Here is a 21,768-nt window from a genome sequence, read left to right on the forward strand (position 1 = left end):
GAGAAGCAAGTTTTTTCTCATTAACGTCTCTTTACTTTACTCTATTTTTATTTCCTTCAATCGCTAGAAATCCCTATACTGATGAGAAACGATCCCATAACATGATATTGGCCCCAGGGCTCATCACAGAAGGGTGATGTTCTTTGGGTGATGAGCTATGTTGGGTTTGCTCCAAAAGTTAACACTTTTCATTTATGCGGAAATGTTTACATTCAGGTTAATTAGACCACCTTGTGCCACATTAAAACAATATGGGCCGGATTACAACTTTGGAGGAGGTGTTAATCCGTCCCAAATGTGACGGATATACCCAAATATAGGATATAATGGACTCGTAATGCGGCTGGTGGTATATCCGTCACTTTACCGTCACTTTTGGGCCGGATTAACACCTCCTCCAAAGTTGTAATCAGGCCCTATGTCTTTACTTTCCTTATGCAAAAGGACTGGTAATGACAGTGGTGGCTACGGGCAATAAAAATTGGAGGGGTAGCCCACGGTAAAAAAAAAAAAAACAATAAAAAAAAATAAAAAAATAAAAAGTCTTTCCCTACTGCTCCTCTGCTGCCAGCCATCCATGGACCAGATTGCACAGGCTCCTAGACTCCCCACCCAATCCAGATACTGCTCTCCTGTTGGTAATGCTATTACCCAGCGTGAAAGAAGCATCAGAATTGGTCTGAGAGGGCTGACTCGATACTCGCTCAGGGACAAGGAGCCTGTGCCTTCTCCACCCGGCTGTGCAACCCAGCTCGGGTTGGAGAAATGTAAGTGTGTAAGTTAGTTTGGTCATCCTAAGACAGCCGGTCAAACCAACATCCACTTGCAGTGCCCACCACTCCTCCTCCACGCTGCTGTCCATAGAGGATGGCCCCGCTCTCTGCCTTAGAGTCAGCCCAGATAGTGAAAAATAAGATAAAAAACATAAAATGATGATAAAACAATTTTATTATCTGCTGGCCCTCAGCAGTGGGGTGACACTCCTCCGCCATAACGGAGGAGTCACCCCTGGGTAATGACCTAGCCAACAATGGATATAAACATCACATAATGTGCTGCAGCATTAATTTTAGTATCAAACATAATGTAACTATTAATATTTGTAGAGTATTTGATGTTTAGCAAAGCACTGTGTTGTAGAGACTAAAAAGATAAGTACCTCAATCTGATAAACATCATGTGCCTTACCAGTGCAGCAGAACATGCTAGATATCCCACATGTTCATTCATGCATGCATACAACATGACACTAAAAGTCATTAGATTTGCTGTAAAATAGTGCACACCACCAGCTCGTCATTAAATCATTGCCCATTGAGCTAAAAGAACACATCTGTCAAACCATCCTGCACCCTCAGTAACAGAGCAGCAAAAACCATCACTACTGGCTATTGAACAACCTCGAACTATACAACCCAACTATACTGGCTGGTTGACATGCACGTATGAATACATGGAGTGAAATAAACACCAATATGCAGAAATCTAGTTTATCTTTCTACAATGAATGAATCCTAGATGACTCATGTCTGACCTCTGGCAGTCAAGAGACACCCTCTTTGATTCTTAAGAATATTGCTTTGTTTCACTGTGCTTTCCTCTTCAGATTGCAAGCGTTCTTTAATGTTTTCCTATTGATTTATTATATACTTTATTATTTGGTAGTTTTATGTTTCCCCACCCCACCAACTCATCATAAATTCATGCTCCACTGCGCCAATGGAGTAAATTCGTCAAACCATCCTGCACCCTTAAGAAGACAGAAAACAAAAGCCCTTATCATTGGCAAATGAAGGTTTTTAAACTATACAAATATAGTATATCGGCTGGGCATCAGGCAGGTACTCACATATGAGAAGGGAAATAAACAGAAATATGATACGGCTTATGCAAGCCGACCCTAAGTCCACCACAGATGTTACATTCATTCCACTCAACCAATACTAACCACCACTAATTAATGTGTTGAACAGACTAAGACTACACCAACACTGGGTCCATGTGAAATCCCAGAAAAGAACAGAAAGAGTCAATAGTATTGTAAACACTACAAAGCCTCACACGCTGCAGAGGTGAACTATTTAGAATGAGATAAAATATTAACTTAACTAAGGTTTCGTCATCTAGTACAGGCTCTGGGGGTTCAAAACTGACTGCTGAGCCAGAATCCAATGATCATAGGAGATCAGGATTTTCTACCGAATATATGATAGAACTTCTTCTTCCCATTAGGTAAACAGCTGTAAAACAGGACACTAAGCCGATACTGTGATGAAATTAAGATATAGCTACTGCTCATGCATCTTTGAAGTAGCATGTCTAAATAAACTCAAAAATCAATACTGCCTAAAGGAGTTAAATAAACTCTCTCTAGAGACAGTTTAAAACCTACAGAGTCTTTCATCAGATACATAAACAAAATATTTCTAGGAACCTTCGTCCTCTGCTCCATAATGTAGTCATCATAAGGCCTGGACGAAATTTAAATTATGCTGCTTAATTTGCATGATTCTCTGTTACATTTGTTACATTAACATTTTTAAATTATAGAGTTATGCCACTATGCGTAATTATGTACCAGTCACTGTAAAAATGTACAGCAAATGCACAGGAGTGGTGGTTGTTTGTGGTGCTTTTTTGTACTTTTTTTCCCCCCCCCCAACTCTTCTTAAAATTGACACGAGGCTACATTTCACACTAAAAGGTAGCAATGGATGATGGGTTTGAATTTTGCTGAAATGTCACAAACACATAATTTTGCAAAATGACATGAGCAGCTTGCGTGAATTTCACACAACCCTAGTCATAACGTGTTTATTTTCACTCTGTAAATCTTGCTTGTGGGCCGCTGTTTCTTATGAAACAATTAGTTGTTCCAATTAAAAAATGTACCACGGAACCCAGGCAAAAAGGTTGCCTCCTTCCAGTTTTCAAGCGTTATTGAAAGACGTAAAGTAATTTTGTAATTAAAAATCAAATGCTTCTAAATATCTTTATCTTCAATATATACACCATAAACTAGCAGAGTTACCTTACTATGAGACAGGTACGTAGCTACCTTATAAACGTAATGGATGACGATTTGGATGCCATGATTTGAACAAGTGAGAGAGTTGATCATTATGTCACAAGTGAGCCATGGTCTTGAAATGTGCAATCGAGAGCCTGCTTTAAAGCTACATTCTTTAAAGCTACGTTTTTGCAGTAGCTTAAAATGTAGAAAAGTTGAGCTCAAAGGTGAGTTACAGTCAAACACATTTGCTTCTGAAGCAGGTTCTTTTGTGTCTGAGCAGTGGTACTGAAGAATACTTTTTTCGCCAGTTAAATTGTATTAAAAAAGGTAACTAAAATAACCAGTTGTCTTCCTTAACGTGTAGTCATTTGCTGAAGACAAAAATAATACTACTGGTGTACCAAAACGAAATCCACAGTTCTCAAACATTTTACAGTATGTACTGTGCTGCAAATGCAACATTTTAATAATATTCAGACCATTAGATGCAGCTATCTTTGAATGACTGACAATTGAACCAGAACACCTCATAACGTCTGTAGATCTAAAATTAAATAATAACAAGGGTAATTCTAGGCAACTGTACACCAAAGCAGAGAGGAAGAATTCCACTGTAAAATTAGCTGGCTTATCCAATTGTGTATGCACATTTCCTACCTAAGCCACCTTCAATGCTATCCTTGCTCTCGCTAAACAACTGCACTCGATTACAGCTTACTTTTTAATGCAAGTCTTGTTTTGTTAACATAATTCTAATCTGGGTACATGCAGGCAATTACATAAAGTTATTTCAAGAGAACAAATCACCAAGTTGATGCACCACCTTGTTTGGGACCAAAATACCCAATAAAGGTAGTGTAGTAGAAATCTTAACACTAACCAGCTAAATATGCCAAAACTGTTTAATGAAAACTACGATGGTAAGTAGGGTGACCTCATCACAGTTTTTCACATATTAGAAACGTGGTCTGTAGCGGTGGACTGCAGTAATGATATGCACATGTAAACCTCACAATTTCTGTGATATAAGTGACCCGTCTCAATAGAAAAGCTAGGTTTAAAACAAGGCGAAGAGGGATGAGGCAAGAGTCAGCACTCACCTGAAGGTGACCTCTGGTATCAGGCACTTTACTCCATTGTGAAAGGGCTGAGTAAGGGAGATGGTCTGATTTTGCTGGTCCACTGCAGACACCCTGCCTTGGTACACCCCTAAAGTGGCACCACAGTTGATTGACACAATGCTCCCAAGCCAATCTGCAGCCATGCTGAAGAATGACCACTATGTAGAGAGCTAACTCTGCCTGAAAATGAAATGACAAATATGTAACATTCGGTTAGCAGGGCATCTTCTTTCTTTTTTTAACATCAGGTCTTAATGACAAAGTAAAGAATGGGAGATGGGACAACAATTTTACGTGACAGGTCCTTCATTGAATTGGATGCATTTGTGCACAACTTACCACATATATAGCACAGTTAACAGGTTACACATGGTCCAGTTATTTCAGAGGACAAACACAATAAATCCAATCACACAAATTCTTTGATTTGCTTTCATAAGGAATACCCAAATTAAATGTGTCTCACTCTGGGAAATAGAGTATTTAGCACTTGAAATGAAAAGCATCTTTTGTAGTTTGAGCCCAGGTGAACTTAGGGAATATTCATGAGGTGAGGACAACCAAAGCATAACTGCTAATCCAGCAAGTACTTAAAGTTTTCCTAAGATATAGGTATTGTAGAATCACGTGATCAAAGGTCTTAAGACCACAAGCAATTCTATAATAGATCAAGTTCCTGGATGATAGTCAATGAAATGGCACACACTGTGATAATATAGTGCCTTTTCTTCCATATTAACGGGACCCAAGGGCTTCTGCTTTCTTTCAAGTCCAGAATGTATCAATGCTTTCCTAACCAAACCTCTATCTTCCAGCAACAAAATGGAATGCATTTCTCAATCGCTGCATATTCAAAAATGTTTTAAGGTTATAGAACACTGGGACTTGTTAGAGCATAGCTCTTATAATCAAAATTAACATGAAATGTTTATGAACTAATGCATAATAATGCCGCATAGAAAATGTATTAATGTGTTTTACTAAACTTGAGTCTGAAATGTGCCCATGGGGAGTGGCCGCCAATTTATACGGGGACTAATAAAATTGACTAATAAAGAGTTATTGATGCACTAATGTATGATTTTGTATTAGTATTAAGAGATATATATTAAGGTTTTGCTAATTAATTCACTAGGCCTTAGTTAGCATGAGTCGGGCCTAGCTGCCCGGTTTCATATTAAATGTGCTTTTCTAACGTGCAGTGTGCTGACTTGCTGAAGGACATGTAATCGTATTTTTCCAGAAGCTAGAAGATGAGTGTAACTGTAGTAGATCCGTTCTCATGAAACCCGACTTGCTCAAGGAAACATTCTTGCTGAATGCAACAGTGTAGACTCGCAAAAGGTACAAGGTCGCCTCAACCGGTATAGACAATGAAACTACTGACTGGGGATGAGAGAGGACCACAAGAATATGACATTATACTGGACATTCTACCCGTTGAAGACGTCAATCACAAGAGCCAATAAACTACATGAGAACTGTTATGAGGTGACAATTTTGATGGTATGACTGGAGAACCACTGGAGGGAGATAGTGGTGTGCCAAACCTGCCCAATTAGAAATTAGGGGACTGTACAACAGAAAAGGGATAAAAACCTTTGACACGAGGAGCCATTGGGAGATGCCATTGCAAATTATTCTTGCTATGACCCAGACACTTTGTCACTCTGCCTAAAGACTTTGCTGTTTGATTCTTCAAACCATCCTCACCCTTACCTTGCCCGTTCTATACTTCTCCTCCTTATGAGGGAAGTGTCCCTACTTACCCCGTCTTGCTGAACTTTGCTGTGTTTCCTGGCTGATGGTGAATCAACTGATGTCCTGAGGACGAAGACTGACTCTGTATGCTGACCCATTACGGAGGGTAACTATATGATGATGAAATTGTAATTGTCTGTTTGCCTTTTCTTTCTAGGTATCAACTGCTTCTTTTGACAGAGACCATAGTCAGATGTTTTCTAAATTTGTGTTGCCAAAAATGTTTGCATGAAGTCCAACATGCCAATGCTAATTTGAGGTTAGTTAAGGGGTTTACTAAACGGAGCAAACAGACAAATGACTGAATCAATGCTTTGTTGAAAAGTGCGCTAATGATACTCTGCTAAGGTTAACCTATGTTGACGACATGTTATGTTCTAATGTTCGTGATCTTTGCTTTGATGAAATCTTATTCGAGTTGCCATATTATGACAATACTGATGTGTTTCATGGTTTTGAGATTAATAAACTTACTAGTAGAATTGTAATCAATAGGGAACAAACATCATAAAATCATACTAAACTGGTGTGGTTATTCATGACTGAAATGTCATGGTGGTTTCCGAGTCTTATTAATGTTAATGATTAATCTAATTGATTTGTTATGGTGAATATTAATGACGTTATTGACTTATTGATTGACATGTTGATTAGAGATCTCGTCTTAAGGTGTCTTCAATCAGGGTCAAAAGATTCATCGGCCTAAAACGAGTCCCAGAGTGAATAAATTATCTAGGAAGGGACGCGTTAGCAGTTCTGGTAGCAAAGGACGGTTTGGCCCTTTGGGGGCCCTAGGGCCCATTGTTTAAAAGTGTTTTCGAAATAATGAAAATTGGGGGTATGATGTGTCTCTAAGTCCCAAATGACTTTCCCGGAATCACGGAGCTTGCCTAAGTGAGTTGGGTATGTTCTCGGCGTCCTAGCATGTGTGTGAAATAGAATTTGCGCTTGCTCAGCTTATGCATATTGCAGGTGATTTGTGAAGTTTGTGTGAATTTAGGCCAGGTAATGTTTTAGTAGAAGTGGGCGTACTCCGCAGTATGAGAGTAGAGAAGTTGGCGAACTTCATGTGAATGTGGCGCTTTGTGCTCAAAAATTGTCCACGTGGTTGTTGGTGATGTATAGACCTGTCGTGGTCTGAGACTCTGGAGTATATTGAGAAGTGTATGGGACACTTGGTTTATGTTGTAATTTGTGCGGTTTAATAGGTCAATCGGGCGTGGTTGACGAATCGAGTTTGAGTCAATTGTGTGAATGCAACCTTCGATGGAGATTTGCCAATTGAACGAACCATTGACAAGTTGAGAGTAGGATTTGCAGGTCGAATTCTGCTTGCAAGTGCCGGAGCTCGTGCGGGAGCTGAGAAGGAGTGAGTAGCGGCCGAGGCTTCAAGTGAAATCTCTGTAAAGTTCTGAAGCGATTGTGTTACCCTTCCTGTAGTAAACGGGCAAATTTGAGTTTATTGTTAAGGTGCTCGCAATATAGCGCATTAGTTTCTGTGTGAGGAAGACAAGACGCAAGATTTGTCAGCAGCAGTGTGTGTGAGTGTGAGTGTGACGTCATTGGAGCCGCGCTGGGATAGGTCAGTTGCTGAGAGGGGTCGCGCACGGATTGGCAGCCGTCCGTGAGAGGCAACTGGTTGAGAGGGTAGGCAAAGAGTGTTCTGGGAATTAAAGTCACTTCCTGATTAGATTCTAAACAAAATAAAAGATGCAAAAATTAAGTTTTTCAAGGCTCTAAGGAGTGCTTTGAGGGGAGATACATACATTACAGCAAGTGTGGGGGAGGCTACACCGCCAGAGGATACTCCAGCTTATACCGTAATGGAGGAGAAGGGAGTAGCGCCATGTCTGGCTAAAGCAGTGGTGCTAAATGACAGAAAAGGAGGGGTGTTTGGCGTTTCCGGAGTACAGAACGTGTAATATAAGGATTTTGGAAAATTTGCGGAGGGTGTTAAGTGAGCAAAAACCGCCTCCGAGACCAGCTCAGTTTGAGGCATTAGCGATTTGGGATTTAATGGCCATACAGAGGCAGCAGAAATGTGTGAGGAGAATGAGAAAAGCAGAAAAGACTCTAGCAGACGCTAGATGGGATAGCGAGACTAAGATGTGGAGTAGGGGAATAGTAGACAAAGTTAGGATGTTTCTGGCAATAACTCAAGAAGACGAGACACAAGGAAAAAAGGCCACTTGTAAAACCGACAAGGGCTCTTGTAAACCGAAGGAGACTCAGAAGTCTTGGGCAGATGCAGATGATTCAGACGATGAGGAGTTTCTTAATCAGTTGTTACATGATCGCCCGCCACCATATGCCATGAATGATAATGGAACGAGTACTAGTGCGGGTCCTGAAGATCCGACACAAACTAAGGGAATCACGAATACAGTACAGACCAGCAATACAGTTCCGATACAGAATGGTGTCAGTGTACCCACTGCACCAGACACACAGATACAGTTGCAGCCACCGCCAATTCAAAGGCTCTATCCTGATGTCCCAGTATTAGAGACAACTATGAGTTTGATGGTGCCGCCTGATCCAGTATACACAAAATCAAAGTTCGTGCAGATTGAGCCAACTCCACAATTGCTGCCCCAGCCACAGAAACAGGTGGTTCTGAGTTACACTTCTGTCACAGGACCGCAGTCAGTAGCTACAGCACTCATGATGAATCAAGCTATGGGAGTTAATGCTCCACAGGGTTTGGGAATTGGACAGACACCAGCTGCTATATCATTGCCAATTACTGTTGGTCCGCCAGTACCGTTGTATGCGCAAGCTAAGCCTAGCATATGTGATCAAGAAATAATTACCCAAGAGGCGATAAGAAGAGGGTTCACAGGAAACTTGGAGGGAATGATACAAGGGGGACCGACAGCCAAAAGGTTTAGATCCTTGTTGGACTTCAGTCCGATTGGGGTTCCTTTGGAGACAATGAGGCAACCAGGGTTAGGTACACTAACCCCACAGGTGATAAGTGCAAATACGTCACAGACATCAATGATGCAGTCTGGCAATGTCTTGTTGCAAGGCTTAACAGTGCAACAATTGAATGAGTGGTTTGACAAGCTCAACACTCCGCAGACTACTTCAGTGACCAGACAGATCAGAAAGAGGAATACCTGAATTTTGTGAGGCTGGGTGTGGAAGCCACAGAATTAGTAGAAGGGACAATGGGGGTGAACAGATTAGAGTCATACACGGAAGCAGAATTGAGGTTTCTGTGCCCCAAAATAACCAAAGAAGTGAGCAGGGTACATCAGAGGTTGGCAAACCTAGCGGACAAATACGGCATAGACTTAGACAATACTAAGCATATGAAGAGGAGTTATAGGTTAGACTTTGAACCTAAAGATTTCGATCACATGAGATCCACCGGAATGAATGCACATCTTAAAGAGATATTGCAGAGTGCTCAAATTTGGGGAGCATTAGAGAAGTGGGAAGGCAGATGGGCAAAGAAGAGAGATAAAGAGAAAGGTGACTGCCCGGAACCAAAGCAGGCGAAAGCTGCACCAGACACGGGAACAATAAAAATTTTACCAATGAGAGAAACAGCTGGAGGGGTTCTAGTCCATGTACCGTGGTCTAGGGGAGACATTCTGTCATTCACAAATGACTATCCCAGGTTGAGGGAGAAGCCAATAGAGTGGAATCAGCAGACAGACAGGTTTGTGAAGCTTGCGAAATGTCTTTGGGAAGACTTGAATACCCCGTTTGAGATTATAGTTCCAGCAGACTTATGGCTTGAATGCAAGAGGGGTGTGGATTGGCCGACAGAGGAACCGGCAAGGGACAAGATTACTGGAGCACTGTCTTCTGAAGTGAGGAGGTATTACCATAAGGTGATTTAGTTTTTGGAGCAGAAAGTGTCGCCAAAAGTTACTGATTAGCAGAAAATTGATCGAACGTCACAGGAGGGCAAAGAGTGGATACATGCTTACTATGAGAGGCTGTTGAAGGCATTCAAACATTACAGTGGTACTGAGGTCATAGAGCCGAAAGACATGAATCACCTTGTGTTTAGGTTTGTTGAAGGATTGAGACCAGAGATTAGCCAGATGATTAAAAATCATTTGATCTGTTGGCAAGCGAAGCCAATTGATGAGGTGTTGCAGTATGCAAAATACTGTAGTGATGAGACTGAATTGAAACAAAGAAAGCTGAAAGAAAAGGTGATGGTGGTGCAAATTAAGGCAGCTCAGGCAGGGATGCAGAGAAATGGAGTACAGCAGGTGGTACAACAACAACCTCAAGGAAACGGAATGTTTCAGTCGCAGCAAAGAGGCAGAGGTCGAGGAGGTTTTGTGAACCGTGGTCCAGATTTGAATACCGTTGTGTTTCAAAATGATGTGCAAGGAATGAAAAAGGTGTTACCATGTCACGCGTGCAGGGGCGTGGGACACTAGAAGCGGGAGTGCCCAATGATGGTGCAGGATGGTGTTGTTCAACAAAGCAATGATGTCAGTACATTTCAAAATGTGAGGGGTCCAAGAGTGAGGGGTCAAAATCCGAATTTCCAGAATAACATGGTGCAGATGCAGGGTCTCCAGCCTATGCAACAAATGCAAATGCCACGCGTTTAACCAGCACAGATGCAGCAGGTACAACAGCAGATCCCCATGGTACCTAGACAGCAAATGCAGTTATCACTAGCTCCAATGGGACAGCAACAGGTGATGCTTCCTCAACAGGTCACCGGTCAAACAATGAGTCAAAATGATACAGTACAACAGTTCCCATTGCGTGGGGAGGATGGAATAAACGATGAATGGTCGGATGATTGTTCAGATAGTGAGGTGTACAGGCTTGCAGTGTCCCTAGAAGTAGATCAGACGGGACCTTATGTTCAGGGAAAGGTGATGGGTCATAAGGTTTCGTTCCTAGTTGATACAGGAGCTACACGCTCTAAAGTCAGAAGTACAGAGGTTCCGAAATTGCCACTTTCGGGCGTACCATAAGGGTGGTAGGAGTAGCAGATCAGCTCCTGACAAATCCAATTACAGATCCGGTCCAAATTGAGATTGGTACCTTCCAGGGATTACATAGATTTGTAGTCTGTGACTCGAGTCCCGTATCCCTACTGAGAAGAGACTTACTGTGTAAGACGAGGTGTTCGATTACCTGTTCCAATGGAGGGATTGAGGTGCAGACAAACAGTGAAGATGAAGGGGACGATGGTCAGATCTCAGAGACGGAGACCGCAAATGAGGAGTACCCTTTGATAACCTTCTTCCCGATGTTCACAGTGACTGATTTACCAGCCGAATTACAGGGAACAGTGACAGAGAAAGTGTGGGACTTGACAGGAAAGGAAGTGGGATTAATAAGAGGAGTAGAGCCAGTCAAGGTAGAAGTGAAGCCAAATGCTGTGTTTCCCAAGGTACCGCAGTACCACATGGCACAAGATGTTCTTATACAGGTGACGCAGATAATTGCAGACTTTGTAAAGCAAGGGGTTCTAAAACAAGTGATGAGCAGCCCGTGTAATTATCCAATAATGGGTCTGAAAAAGCCTTGTGGGAAAGTTCGAATTGTTCAAGACCTGAGAAAAGTTAATGAGATTGTGGTAAAATGTTGCCCCATAGTGCCAAATCCAGCAGTGATTATGTTTCAGGTTCCGTGTGATGCAGAATGGTTCACAGTTGTGGACCTGTCTCAAGCATTCTTTTCGGTGCCTCTTCATGAGGACAGCCAATTTCTCTTCAGTTTCAAATTCCTGGACAAGGTTTACAGTTGGTGTCGAATTCCTCAAGGGTTTTCTGAATCACCTTCCATCTTCAATCAGATATTGAAGAAAGATTTGGAATCATTAGAATTGCCTTTTAGTTTGAGACTAGTAGAGTACATTGATGATTTGTTACTTGCGTCCAAAACGAGAGATGACTACAGGTACGATTCTATTGCCTTACTGAATCATTTGGGAAAGAACGAACATAAAGTGTCTCCAAAGAAGCTACAGTACTGTCAGAAAGAGGTGAAGTACTTCGGTCACCTGATTGAAAAAGGGTTGAGGAAAATATCCAAAGAAAGGGTGACAGCCATATTGCAGATGAATCCCCCGACAACCAAGAGGGACGTTAGGATGTTTTTGGGAATGGTGGGCTACTGTCGTCAGTGGATTCCCAACTTCTCGATTATCTCTAAACCATTGGTGAGGTTGACTGTCAAAGAAATTCAAGACGGCCCGGGTGCCATAACCATGTCCGAGAAAGAAATGAGGGCATTAATTGAACTGAGGGAAAGCATGTGCAAGGCACCAGCTTTAGGTATGCCTGATTACACAAAGCCCTTTGTATTGTTTTGTCATGAACGTGATGCTTGTTCTTTGTCTGTCCTGACACAGGTCCATGGAGGTGCAAACCGCCCAGTAGCATATTTTTCAGCTACTTTGGACCCAGTCGCAGCAGCCTTATCGAGTTGTTTGTGTGCAGTTGCAGCAGTTGGTCAAAGCCTCACTCAGTGTGAAGGTATAGTGATGGGACATCCCTTAACAGTAATGGTCCCACAATTGAGTTGAAATTCTGTTGACCCGAACAAAGACTCAACATATGACAAATGCTCACCTAAGTAAGTATGAAACAATTATACTGGGGGTCACCAAATGTATCCTAAAAAGATGTACTGTGTTGAACCCGGCAACTTTGCTTCCTAATGAAAATGCAGACATTGATGATGCTGAAGAGGTAGAACATGATTGTCTTGAGGTAACGGATCTGTGCACCAAACCGAGACCAGACATTAAAGATACCCAATTGGAAGAAAATGATTACATTATCTTTGTTCATGGTTCATGCCTGAGAGACTCAGTAGGAGTACTGAGAGCTGGATATGCAGCGTGTACAATCTCTGGTATCCTAGAAGCATCCTGGCTCGAAAGAGTATACTCTGCTCAAGTGCCTGAATTAATTGCTCTTACTAGGGCATGTCACGCTGCTGAGAACCTGAAAGTCACTATTTATACTGATAGCAGATACGGATTTGGAATCATCCATGATTTTGGCCAGTTGTGGTCACAGAGAGGTTTCCTGACCTCTTCTGGTTCACCAGTGAAAAATGGCGAAATAATTAAGGAATTGTTGCATGCGATTCAGTTACCTCTTGAAATTGCCGTGGTGAAATGCAATGCTTATGTTAAATCACAAGACTTTGTGTCAATGGGAAATGGATATGCAGATCAAGTCGCAAGGTTTTGTGCATTGAACTGTATATCGTTTCGAGACCAATGGGAATTGTTACCTGAAACTGAAAATGAAGCATGCTCAGGATATGCATTAAGGGTGGTTGACAGACTGGATGAGTTGAGATTGTTGCAGGGACGTGCCAGCAAAGAGGAGAAACGCTCCTGGCTCAAAATGCAATGCGTACAGAGATCTGATGATTTATGGGTTTCAGAGGAGGGGAAAATAGTTTTTCCAAACAGCCTTTTGTCACAGTTTGCGAGGTTTTACCATGGTCAAGCACATGTTGGGAGAGACACAATGATCAGGTTGTTCAAAGTCGATTGGTTCAATCCAAAATTCAGACAAGCTGCAGAAGTTATCTGTCACAGGTGCATTATCTGTCACCAGATGAATGCGGGGAAAGGAACTGTGATGAATTTTAGCCACATTGGGAGGGCAGGAGGTCCATTTAGCAGAATGCAGATGGATTTTATTGAGATGCCTGTATGTGGAGGTTTGAGGTACGTGTTGGTGATTGTGTGCATTTTCTGTCACTGGATTGAAGCTTACCCTACACGTAGAAATGACAGTCTCACAGTAGCGAAGCTGCTGCTTAGGGAGTTGATACCACATTTCGGGTTTCCGATCTCTTTAGAATCAGATAGGGGAAGTCAATTCAACAATGAGGTGATTTAGCTCTTGTGTGCTGCCCTGAACATTGAACAGAAATTACACTGTAGCTATCGCCCTGAAGCATCAGGACTAGTAGAGCAGATGAATGGTACCTTGAAGTCGAGAATGACAAAGATGTGTGCAGCCACAAATTTGAAATGGCCAGATGCATTGCCCTTAGTGCTGATGTCAATGAGAAACACACCCAACAAGAAAACAGGACTGTCTCCTCATGAGATTCTTATGGGCCGAGCTATGAGATTGCCCGCAGTGCCTGTAAATGCTCTTGTGAATATCACGGATGATATGGTGTTGGACTACTGCAAGGGTCTGGCTGACGTGGTCCGCTCTTTCTCTCACCAGGTGGAAGCTACCACATTGCCACCAATAACTGATCTAGGTCACACCCTGAAAGCCGGTGACTGGGTTGTCGTCAAGAAACACGTGAGGAAGTCGTGTTTGGAGCCACGTTGGAAGGGGCTGTATCAAGTAATACTGACAACTACTACTGCTGTGAAATGTGCAGGACTTCCAAACTGGATCCATGCCAGTCACACAAAGAAGGTGACGTGTCCAACTGATGAGGAACTCGAATTGTCGAAAACAACAGCTGCAGAGAAGGAAGTCTCAGGACCAGAGAGGAATCAAAGGGGAACTGAGACTGAAGGAGAGCCCGTTGAGGATGGCTTGGTCACTCAGACAGCAAACGAAATCCAGAGGGTTGACAGTGAGCCTATCTCAACTGAGGCGCCAGGAGGACCGACCCAAAGAGAGGTTCTCCCAGAAGCAGACGGATACAGGTTCGAAGTTGAGCCCTTGACAGACCCTGAAGGCGAAGGAGGTGAGGTAGAAGGAGGTCAAAGTGTTCCGACTCCTCCTGACCCGCTTGCAGATCCATCAAGAGAAAACACCCTAGCACAAGAGGAGGGCACTGTTCAACATCCTGAAAGGCCGAGCGGCAAGAAAACACATAAAGGAGATAACTGGCCGGGACCACAAGCTGCAAAAGAGAAAGTGGTCCTTAATGAAACAATAGAAGAAGAAATTGACACAACAAGGAAAGAAGATCTCAGTGAAGGAGAGTTGCAGGGTGATCACAGACTGAAAAGAAAGAGTTGCAAACAGGAGGTACGCAGGCCCTGAATGGGCTTATGCGACATCAGCTGAGTGGCAACAAGAATTCTTGGCATTCTGTTTTGATCGAGAAATTCCAGGTCAATACTACGGCACCTGAATTCAACCATAGAAAGAGACTGTGTTAAATTGAAATTAAATAGAGAAAGAAACCTGAGAAAAGAGACTGATAAATTACCGGATGTGACACTGTTAACCTGAATTGACTCTGAAAAAACGATTAGGACAAGCTGCTAACCTGATTTGACAAAAGGGTCCTGGGAGTGAGTGAAACGCTGTAAATACTTGCCAAGAGAAAGACTTTGCACGAAGAAAAAAAAAAAAAAAAGAGCTTTTGATCTTCCTCAAGTTGATTGTTTGCTTTATATTATTCTGCTCTCTGATTCTTTACAGATCATGAGTAACACTAGAGATTATAATAATAATAGAGGTAGGATTCGTAGTTGGTTGAGTGTTATTTTGGGTGTTGTGTGTGCAATAATAATTATAGGTGTGATTGTGGGAATGCCATTGGTGGATAAGAGTGCGATTAACAAAGCTCCAACTCCTGGGACTGCTACACTAACACCATGGGAAAGGTCTGAGCAGGATACTAAGTACTTGCATGAGGGAACTAATACGAAAAAGGAACTATCTACTAATGTCTTGTATCGCTTGTTGAATGAGTATGTTGAAACAATGGATGTGAAGAATTGCTATGTGTGCACGAAGATTCCTTTGTCAGTACAAGAAGGGGTTACTTATCATAGTTTGTCGCTTACCTACGAAATAAGCTGTAGTTTGCTAATAACAAGATTCTATGATCAAGAACATATTCACTACATCTAGATTAGAATAGAAGTATTGTTTTCTTTTGTGCCTATAATTGAGTTTTTAAGTAAAACAGATAAGGATCATAGCGTAAAAATAGTTAGGGGTTTCTTTGAGCCGACACTGACATTTGGGGCACCTTATGCGCACCGCAATAATCTAAACTGCTTACTAACACCTGTAGAGAAGAGCTTTTTAGATCACACTGATGATAGAAGAAAAGCGTTAAAGGAAAAGCTAGAAAAGGGATTAGAAAAACAAACGTTTGCAAATGATTATGCTTATAGTGCAATAAAGGTGCAAGAGAAGCTAGCTGCAGATGCATTACATGTAGGAAAGCTTTGTATATATAGGCCAAAATCTGATCATGACACTGTTTGTGGGAACGACTGAATGCAGACATGTGTTTTTGTTTCAGAGTAAGTGGACGTTCATGTTAAATGGACAGGATCCAGCGATCCCTGGGATTCATTACATATGTGGACTTAATGCTTATTACCGTCTTCAAAAGGGATGCTATGGGAAATGTTATTTGGGAATAGTTTTCCCAAAGATCTACCAATTTGACGACTTAAAGCAACTTCCTAAAATGTCTGAATTACATCATACTAGACAAAAGAGAGACAGAGCGGCTGCTGTCGTAGGTGATATATTTGGAGCCATAATTCCTTCAGTGGGGGTTATCATAAACTCCATAAAGATTCGAAAGTTGTCTACTATTGTGGATAAAATGCTGACAAACTTCACAGGGGCTATACTCCTGATGGATACTGAACTTGCTGCGGAGAGGGCTATGACTCTTCAAAACCGGCTTGCTTTAGACATTCTTTTAGCGAAGACTGGCGGAGTCTTCTCTGCCAGGCCTTTTCCCCCTCCTGTGGCAGGCCTTTTTTTGGCTATTTGGGGCAGTTCGCGGTTAGGCCCTCGTAACTTTTTGTTCACATAAGCTAGACAAGCCAAATTTGCGTCCTTTTTTTCCAACATCCTAGGGATTCTAGAGGTACCCAGACTTTGTGAGTTCCCATGAAGGAGGCTAAGAAATTTGCCAAAATACAGTGAAAATTTCGTTTTTTTCAACAACAAAAGAAATGGGAAAAAGTGGCTGCAGAAGAAGTCTTGTGGTTTTTTCCCTGAAAATGGCATCAACAAAGGGTTTGCGGTGCTAAAATCACCAGCTTCCCAGCTTTCAGTAACAGGCAGACTTGAATCAGAAAACCCAATTTTTCAACACAAATTTGGCATTTTACTGGGACATACCCTATTTTTACGATTTTTTGTGCTTTCAGCCTCCTTCCAGTCAGTGACAGAAATGGGCGTGAAACCAATGCTGCATCCCAGAAACCTAAACATTTCTGAAAAGTAGACAAAATTCTGAATTCAGCAAGGGGTAATTTGTGTAGATCCTACAAGGGTTTCCTACAGAAAATAACTAAAAAAGAAAAATATTGAAATTGAGGTGAAAAAAACAGCATTTTTTCTCTACGTTTTACTCTAACTTTTTCCTGCCATGTCAGATTTTTGAAAGCAATATACAGTTACGTCTGCTGGACTCTTCTGGTTGCGGGGATATAAAGGGCTTGTAGGTTCATCAAGAACCCTAGGTACCCAGAGCCAATAAATGAGCTGCACCATGCAGTGCGTTTTCATTCTATACCGGGTGTACAGCAATTCATTTGCTGAAATATAAAGAATGAAAAATAGCTATCAAGAAAACCTTTGTTTTTCCAAAATGGGCACAAGATAAGGTGAGGAGGAGCAGTGGTTATTTGCACATCTCTGAATTCCGGGGTGACCATACTAGCATGTGAATTACAGGGCATTTCTCAAATAGACGTCTTTTTTACACACTGTCTTATATTTGGAAGGAAAAAATGTAGAGAAAGACAAGGGGCAATAACACTTGTTTTGCTATTCTATGTTCCCCCAAGTCTCCTGATAAAAATGATACCTCACTTGTGTGTGTAGGCATAGCGGCCGCGACAGGAAATGCCCCAAAACACAACGTGGACACATCACATTTTTTGACAGAAAACAGAGGTGTTTTTTGCAAAGTGCCTACCTGTAGATTTTGGCCTCTAGCTCAGCCGGCACCTAGGGAAACCTACCAAACCTGTGCATTTTTGAAAACTAGAGACCTAGGGCAATCCAAGATGGGGTGATATGTGGGGCTCTGACCAGGTTCTGCTACCCAGAATCCTTTGCAAACTTCAAACTTTGGCTAAAAAAAAAAACACGTTTTTCTCACATTTCGGTGACACAAAGATCTGGAATCTGAGAGGAGCCACAAATTTCCTTCCACACAGTGTTCCCCCAAGTCTCCCGATAAAAATGATACCTCACTTGTGTGGGTAGGCCTAGCGCCTGTGATAGGAAATGCCCCAAAACACAACGTGGACACATCACAATTTTTGACAGAAAACAGAGGTTTTTTTTGCAAAGTGCCTACCTGTAGATTTTGGCCTCTAGCTCAGCCGGCTCCAGGGGGGCAGAAATGGCCTAAAATAAATTTGCGCCCCCAACCCTCTCCCGGGAGCGACCCTTGCCTACGGGGCCGCTCCCCCTGCGTGACATTGGCACAAAAAAAAAAATCCCCGTGCCTAGTGGGTTCTGCCCCCTTGGGGGCAGATTGACCTAAAATCGCCCGATCTTCCCCCAAGGGGGGCAGAAATGGCCTAAATAAAATTTTCCCCTCCAAGGGAGCGACCCTTGTCCAAGGGGTCGCTCCCCATCTGTAAAACAAACAAAAAAAAATCCCCAGTGCCTAGTGGTTTCTGCCCGGCCTAATCAAAATAGGCTGATCTGCCCCCCAGGGGGGGCAGAAATGGCCTAAAATAAATTTGCCCGCCAGAGGAACAACCCTTGCCTAAGGGGTCGTTCCCCTTGCTTGAAATTCACGTAAAAAAAAAAAAAAACTCCCTGGTGTCTAGTGGTTTCTGTCCCCCTTAGGGGCAGATTGGCCTCATAAAAATAGACCAATCTGCCCCCAAGGGGGCCAGAGATGGCCTAAATATAATTTGCCCCCTAGGGGAGCGACCCTTGCCTAAGGGGTCGCTCCCCACCTCCTAAAAAACAGAACAAAACAAAAAGGAAAAAAAAAGATCCCTGATGCCTAGAGGTTTCTGCCCCCGGGGGGCCAGAAAAGGCCTTCCAAAAAAAATGGCCCTCCTGCCCAAGGGGTCGCTCCCTTATGCCACTTTCACAAATAAAAAATAAATCCCTAGTGTCTAGTGGGCGTTTCAAAAGCCGGATTGCTTTGCAATCCGGCTTTTGAAACGCAGAGAGAGACTTCAAAGGGAAGAAAATAACTTTCCTTCCCTTTGAAGCCTCTCTCGGCCTCCCCCACGTGATCCGAAGAGAAATGCAAAGCATTTCCCTTGCGATCGCGCTGGAAGCTGGGAGGAGGCCCTGTGACAAATCCATCAAGGGGGGGTGGGAGGGATTGTGGGGGAGGGCTTCCCCTTCCATCCCTGCCTTTGGGGGGGGGGGGGGGGTGAGTGGGGTGCACATGGGGTGGGGTGCACATGGGGGGGGGGGAGCGCTAGCGCTCCCCCCAGTTCCCAGGTGTAGGACGAGGTGACCTCGTCCGCCTTGGACGAGGTCACCTCATCCAAGGCAACCTAGGGGTTAATGAGCGCCACTGTCGTGCATTCATACCTGACAATAGTAATAAGATTAGGAGTATGCTTACTAACCTAACAAGAGATAGTACAGATTTGAAGGAGCTGAAGGAACCTGGAGTTTGGGAAAAGGTTGGAAAGGAAATTGCCTAAGTAGGGAATTGGTTTAGTAATGTTTGGAATGGGATTCTTGCAAAAATAATATGGGGTATATTGATTGTTCTAGCCTTTTTTATTCGGACTATGAAGAATTACAGAAAAATTGACAAAACGCAATAAAAGGAAAGAAGAAAAGAAAAAGGAGGAAATATTCAAAGAAACTTATGAAAAATTAAGGAAGGGAGAAGAAATTGAAATGCGTAATTTAAGAAAGTGAAAGGTTGTGAAGGGAAAGGTTTTGTGTGATGACAAGTGTCAGAGGAGGGATTGTTGGAGCATAGCTCTCATAATCAGAATTAACATGAAATGTTTATGAACTAATGCATAATAATCCCTGATAGAAAATGTATTAATGTGTTTTTACTAAACGTGAGTCTGAAACGTGCCCACGGGGAGTGGCCGCCAATTTATACGGGGACTAATAAAGAGTTATTGATGCACTAATGTATGATTTTGTATTAGTATTAAGAGATATACATATTTAGGTTTTGCTAATTAATTCACTAGGCCTTAGTTAGCGTGAGTCTGGGCCTAGCTGCCCGGTTTCATATTAAATGTGTTTTTCTAACGTGCAGTGTGCTGACTTGCTGAAGGACATGTAATCGTATTTTTCCAGAAGGTAGAAGATGAGTGTAACTGCAGTAGATCCGTTCTCATGAAACTCGACTTGCTCAAGGAAACATTCTTGCTGAATGCAACAGTGTAGACTCGCAAAAGGTACAAGGTCGGCTAAACCGGTATAGACAATGGAACTACTGACTGGGAATGCGAGAGGACCACGAGAATATGAAATCATACCGGACATTCTACCCGTTGAAGACGTCAATCACAAGAACCAATAAACTACATGAGAACTGTTATGAGGTGACAATATTGATGGTACGACTGGAGAACCACTGGAGGGAGATAGTGGTGTGCCAAACCTGCCCAATTAGAAATTAGGGGACTGTACAACAGAAAAGGGATAAAAACCTTTGACACGAGGAGCCATTGGGAGATGCCATTGCAAATTATTCTTGCTATGACCCAGACACTTTGTCACTCTGCCTAAAGACTTTGCTGTTTGACTCTTCAAACGGATGGTTACCCTTACCTTGCCCATTCTATACTTCTCCTCCTTATGAGGAAAGTGTCCCTACTTACCCCGTCTTCCTGAACTTTGCTGTGTTTCCTGGCTGATGGCGAATCAACTGATGTCCTGAGGATGAAGACTGACTGTATGCTGACCCATTACGGAGGGTAACTATATGATGATGAAATTGTAATTGTCTGTTTGCCTTTTCTTTCTAGGTACCAAGTGCTTCTTTTGACAGAGACCATAGTCAGATGTTTTCTAAATTCGTGTTGCCAAAATTGTTTTGCATGAAGCCCAACATGCCAATGCTAATTCGAGGTTAGTTAAGGGGTTCACTAAACGGACGCAAATAGACAAATGACTGAATCAATGCTTTGTTGAAAAGTGCGCTAATGATACTCTGCTAAGGTTAACCTATGTTGACGACGTGGTATGTTCTAATGTTCGTGATCTTTGCTTTGATTAAATCTTATTTGAGTTGCCATATTATGACAATACTGATGTGTTTCATGGTTTTGAGATTAATAAACTTACTAGTAGAATTGTAATCAATAGGGAATAAACATCATAAAATCATACTAAACTGGTGAGGTTATTCATGACTGAAAGGTCATAGTGGTTTCCGAGACTTATTAATGTTACTGATTAATCTAATTGATTTGTTATGGTGAATATTGATGACGTTATTGACTTATTGATTGACATGTTGATTAGAGATCTCGTCTTAAGGTGTCTTCAATCAGGTTCAAAAGATTCAACAGCCTAAAACGAGTCCCAGAGTGAATAAATTATCTAGTAAGAGACGCGTTGGCAGACTCAAGTTTGATTGTGATATATATTGACTCTTTTTGTTGAAAACTAGTTAAACTTTCCTTTTAAGATGAAGATGTAGTACCGAAGCTCCTGCAAATATAGCAGAGTTTGAGTTGCAGGAAGCAGAACCCATCTGACTTGCGAACAAGACCATGAAAGATTCTCAAGCTAAAATACATTTACACCCAGGGTATCAAGCCAGGCAAAAATGTTATCTGAGTAGGTGGCGTTGAGAGACACACAAGGCTGTGGTTCTTAAAGGTGGCAAAGTGGGTGGGCATAATATCGCTCAGGATAAAAAAAAAAAATTATATTTTTTTTTTTTTAAAGCACAAAGGTTACACCGCAAGCCAGGAAGGAGTACATGGAATCAAAATGTCAAACTTTAATTTTGACTTCCGAAACAATTAGCAAGCTACACAAATAACCC

The 21,768-nt window shown here is 42.2% G+C and overlaps 1 protein-coding gene across 1 annotated transcript in view; it reads right to left on the reverse strand.

The window, feature by feature from the left end:
- EDC3 (enhancer of mRNA decapping 3) overlaps positions 1-21,768 on the reverse strand; it is a 268,864-nt gene that overhangs the window by 232,246 nt on the left and 14,850 nt on the right. Inside the window, exon 2 of the mRNA XM_069222129.1 lies at positions 4,114-4,314. Coding sequence (XP_069078230.1) covers positions 4,114-4,277 — 164 coding nt within the window. The 5' untranslated portion in view covers positions 4,278-4,314. The remainder of the gene's footprint in view (positions 1-4,113; positions 4,315-21,768) is intronic.

This window comes from Pleurodeles waltl, chromosome 3_1 (assembly GCF_031143425.1).
Source record: "Pleurodeles waltl isolate 20211129_DDA chromosome 3_1, aPleWal1.hap1.20221129, whole genome shotgun sequence".
In the NCBI taxonomy this organism is placed as follows: Eukaryota; Metazoa; Chordata; class Amphibia; order Caudata; family Salamandridae; genus Pleurodeles; species Pleurodeles waltl.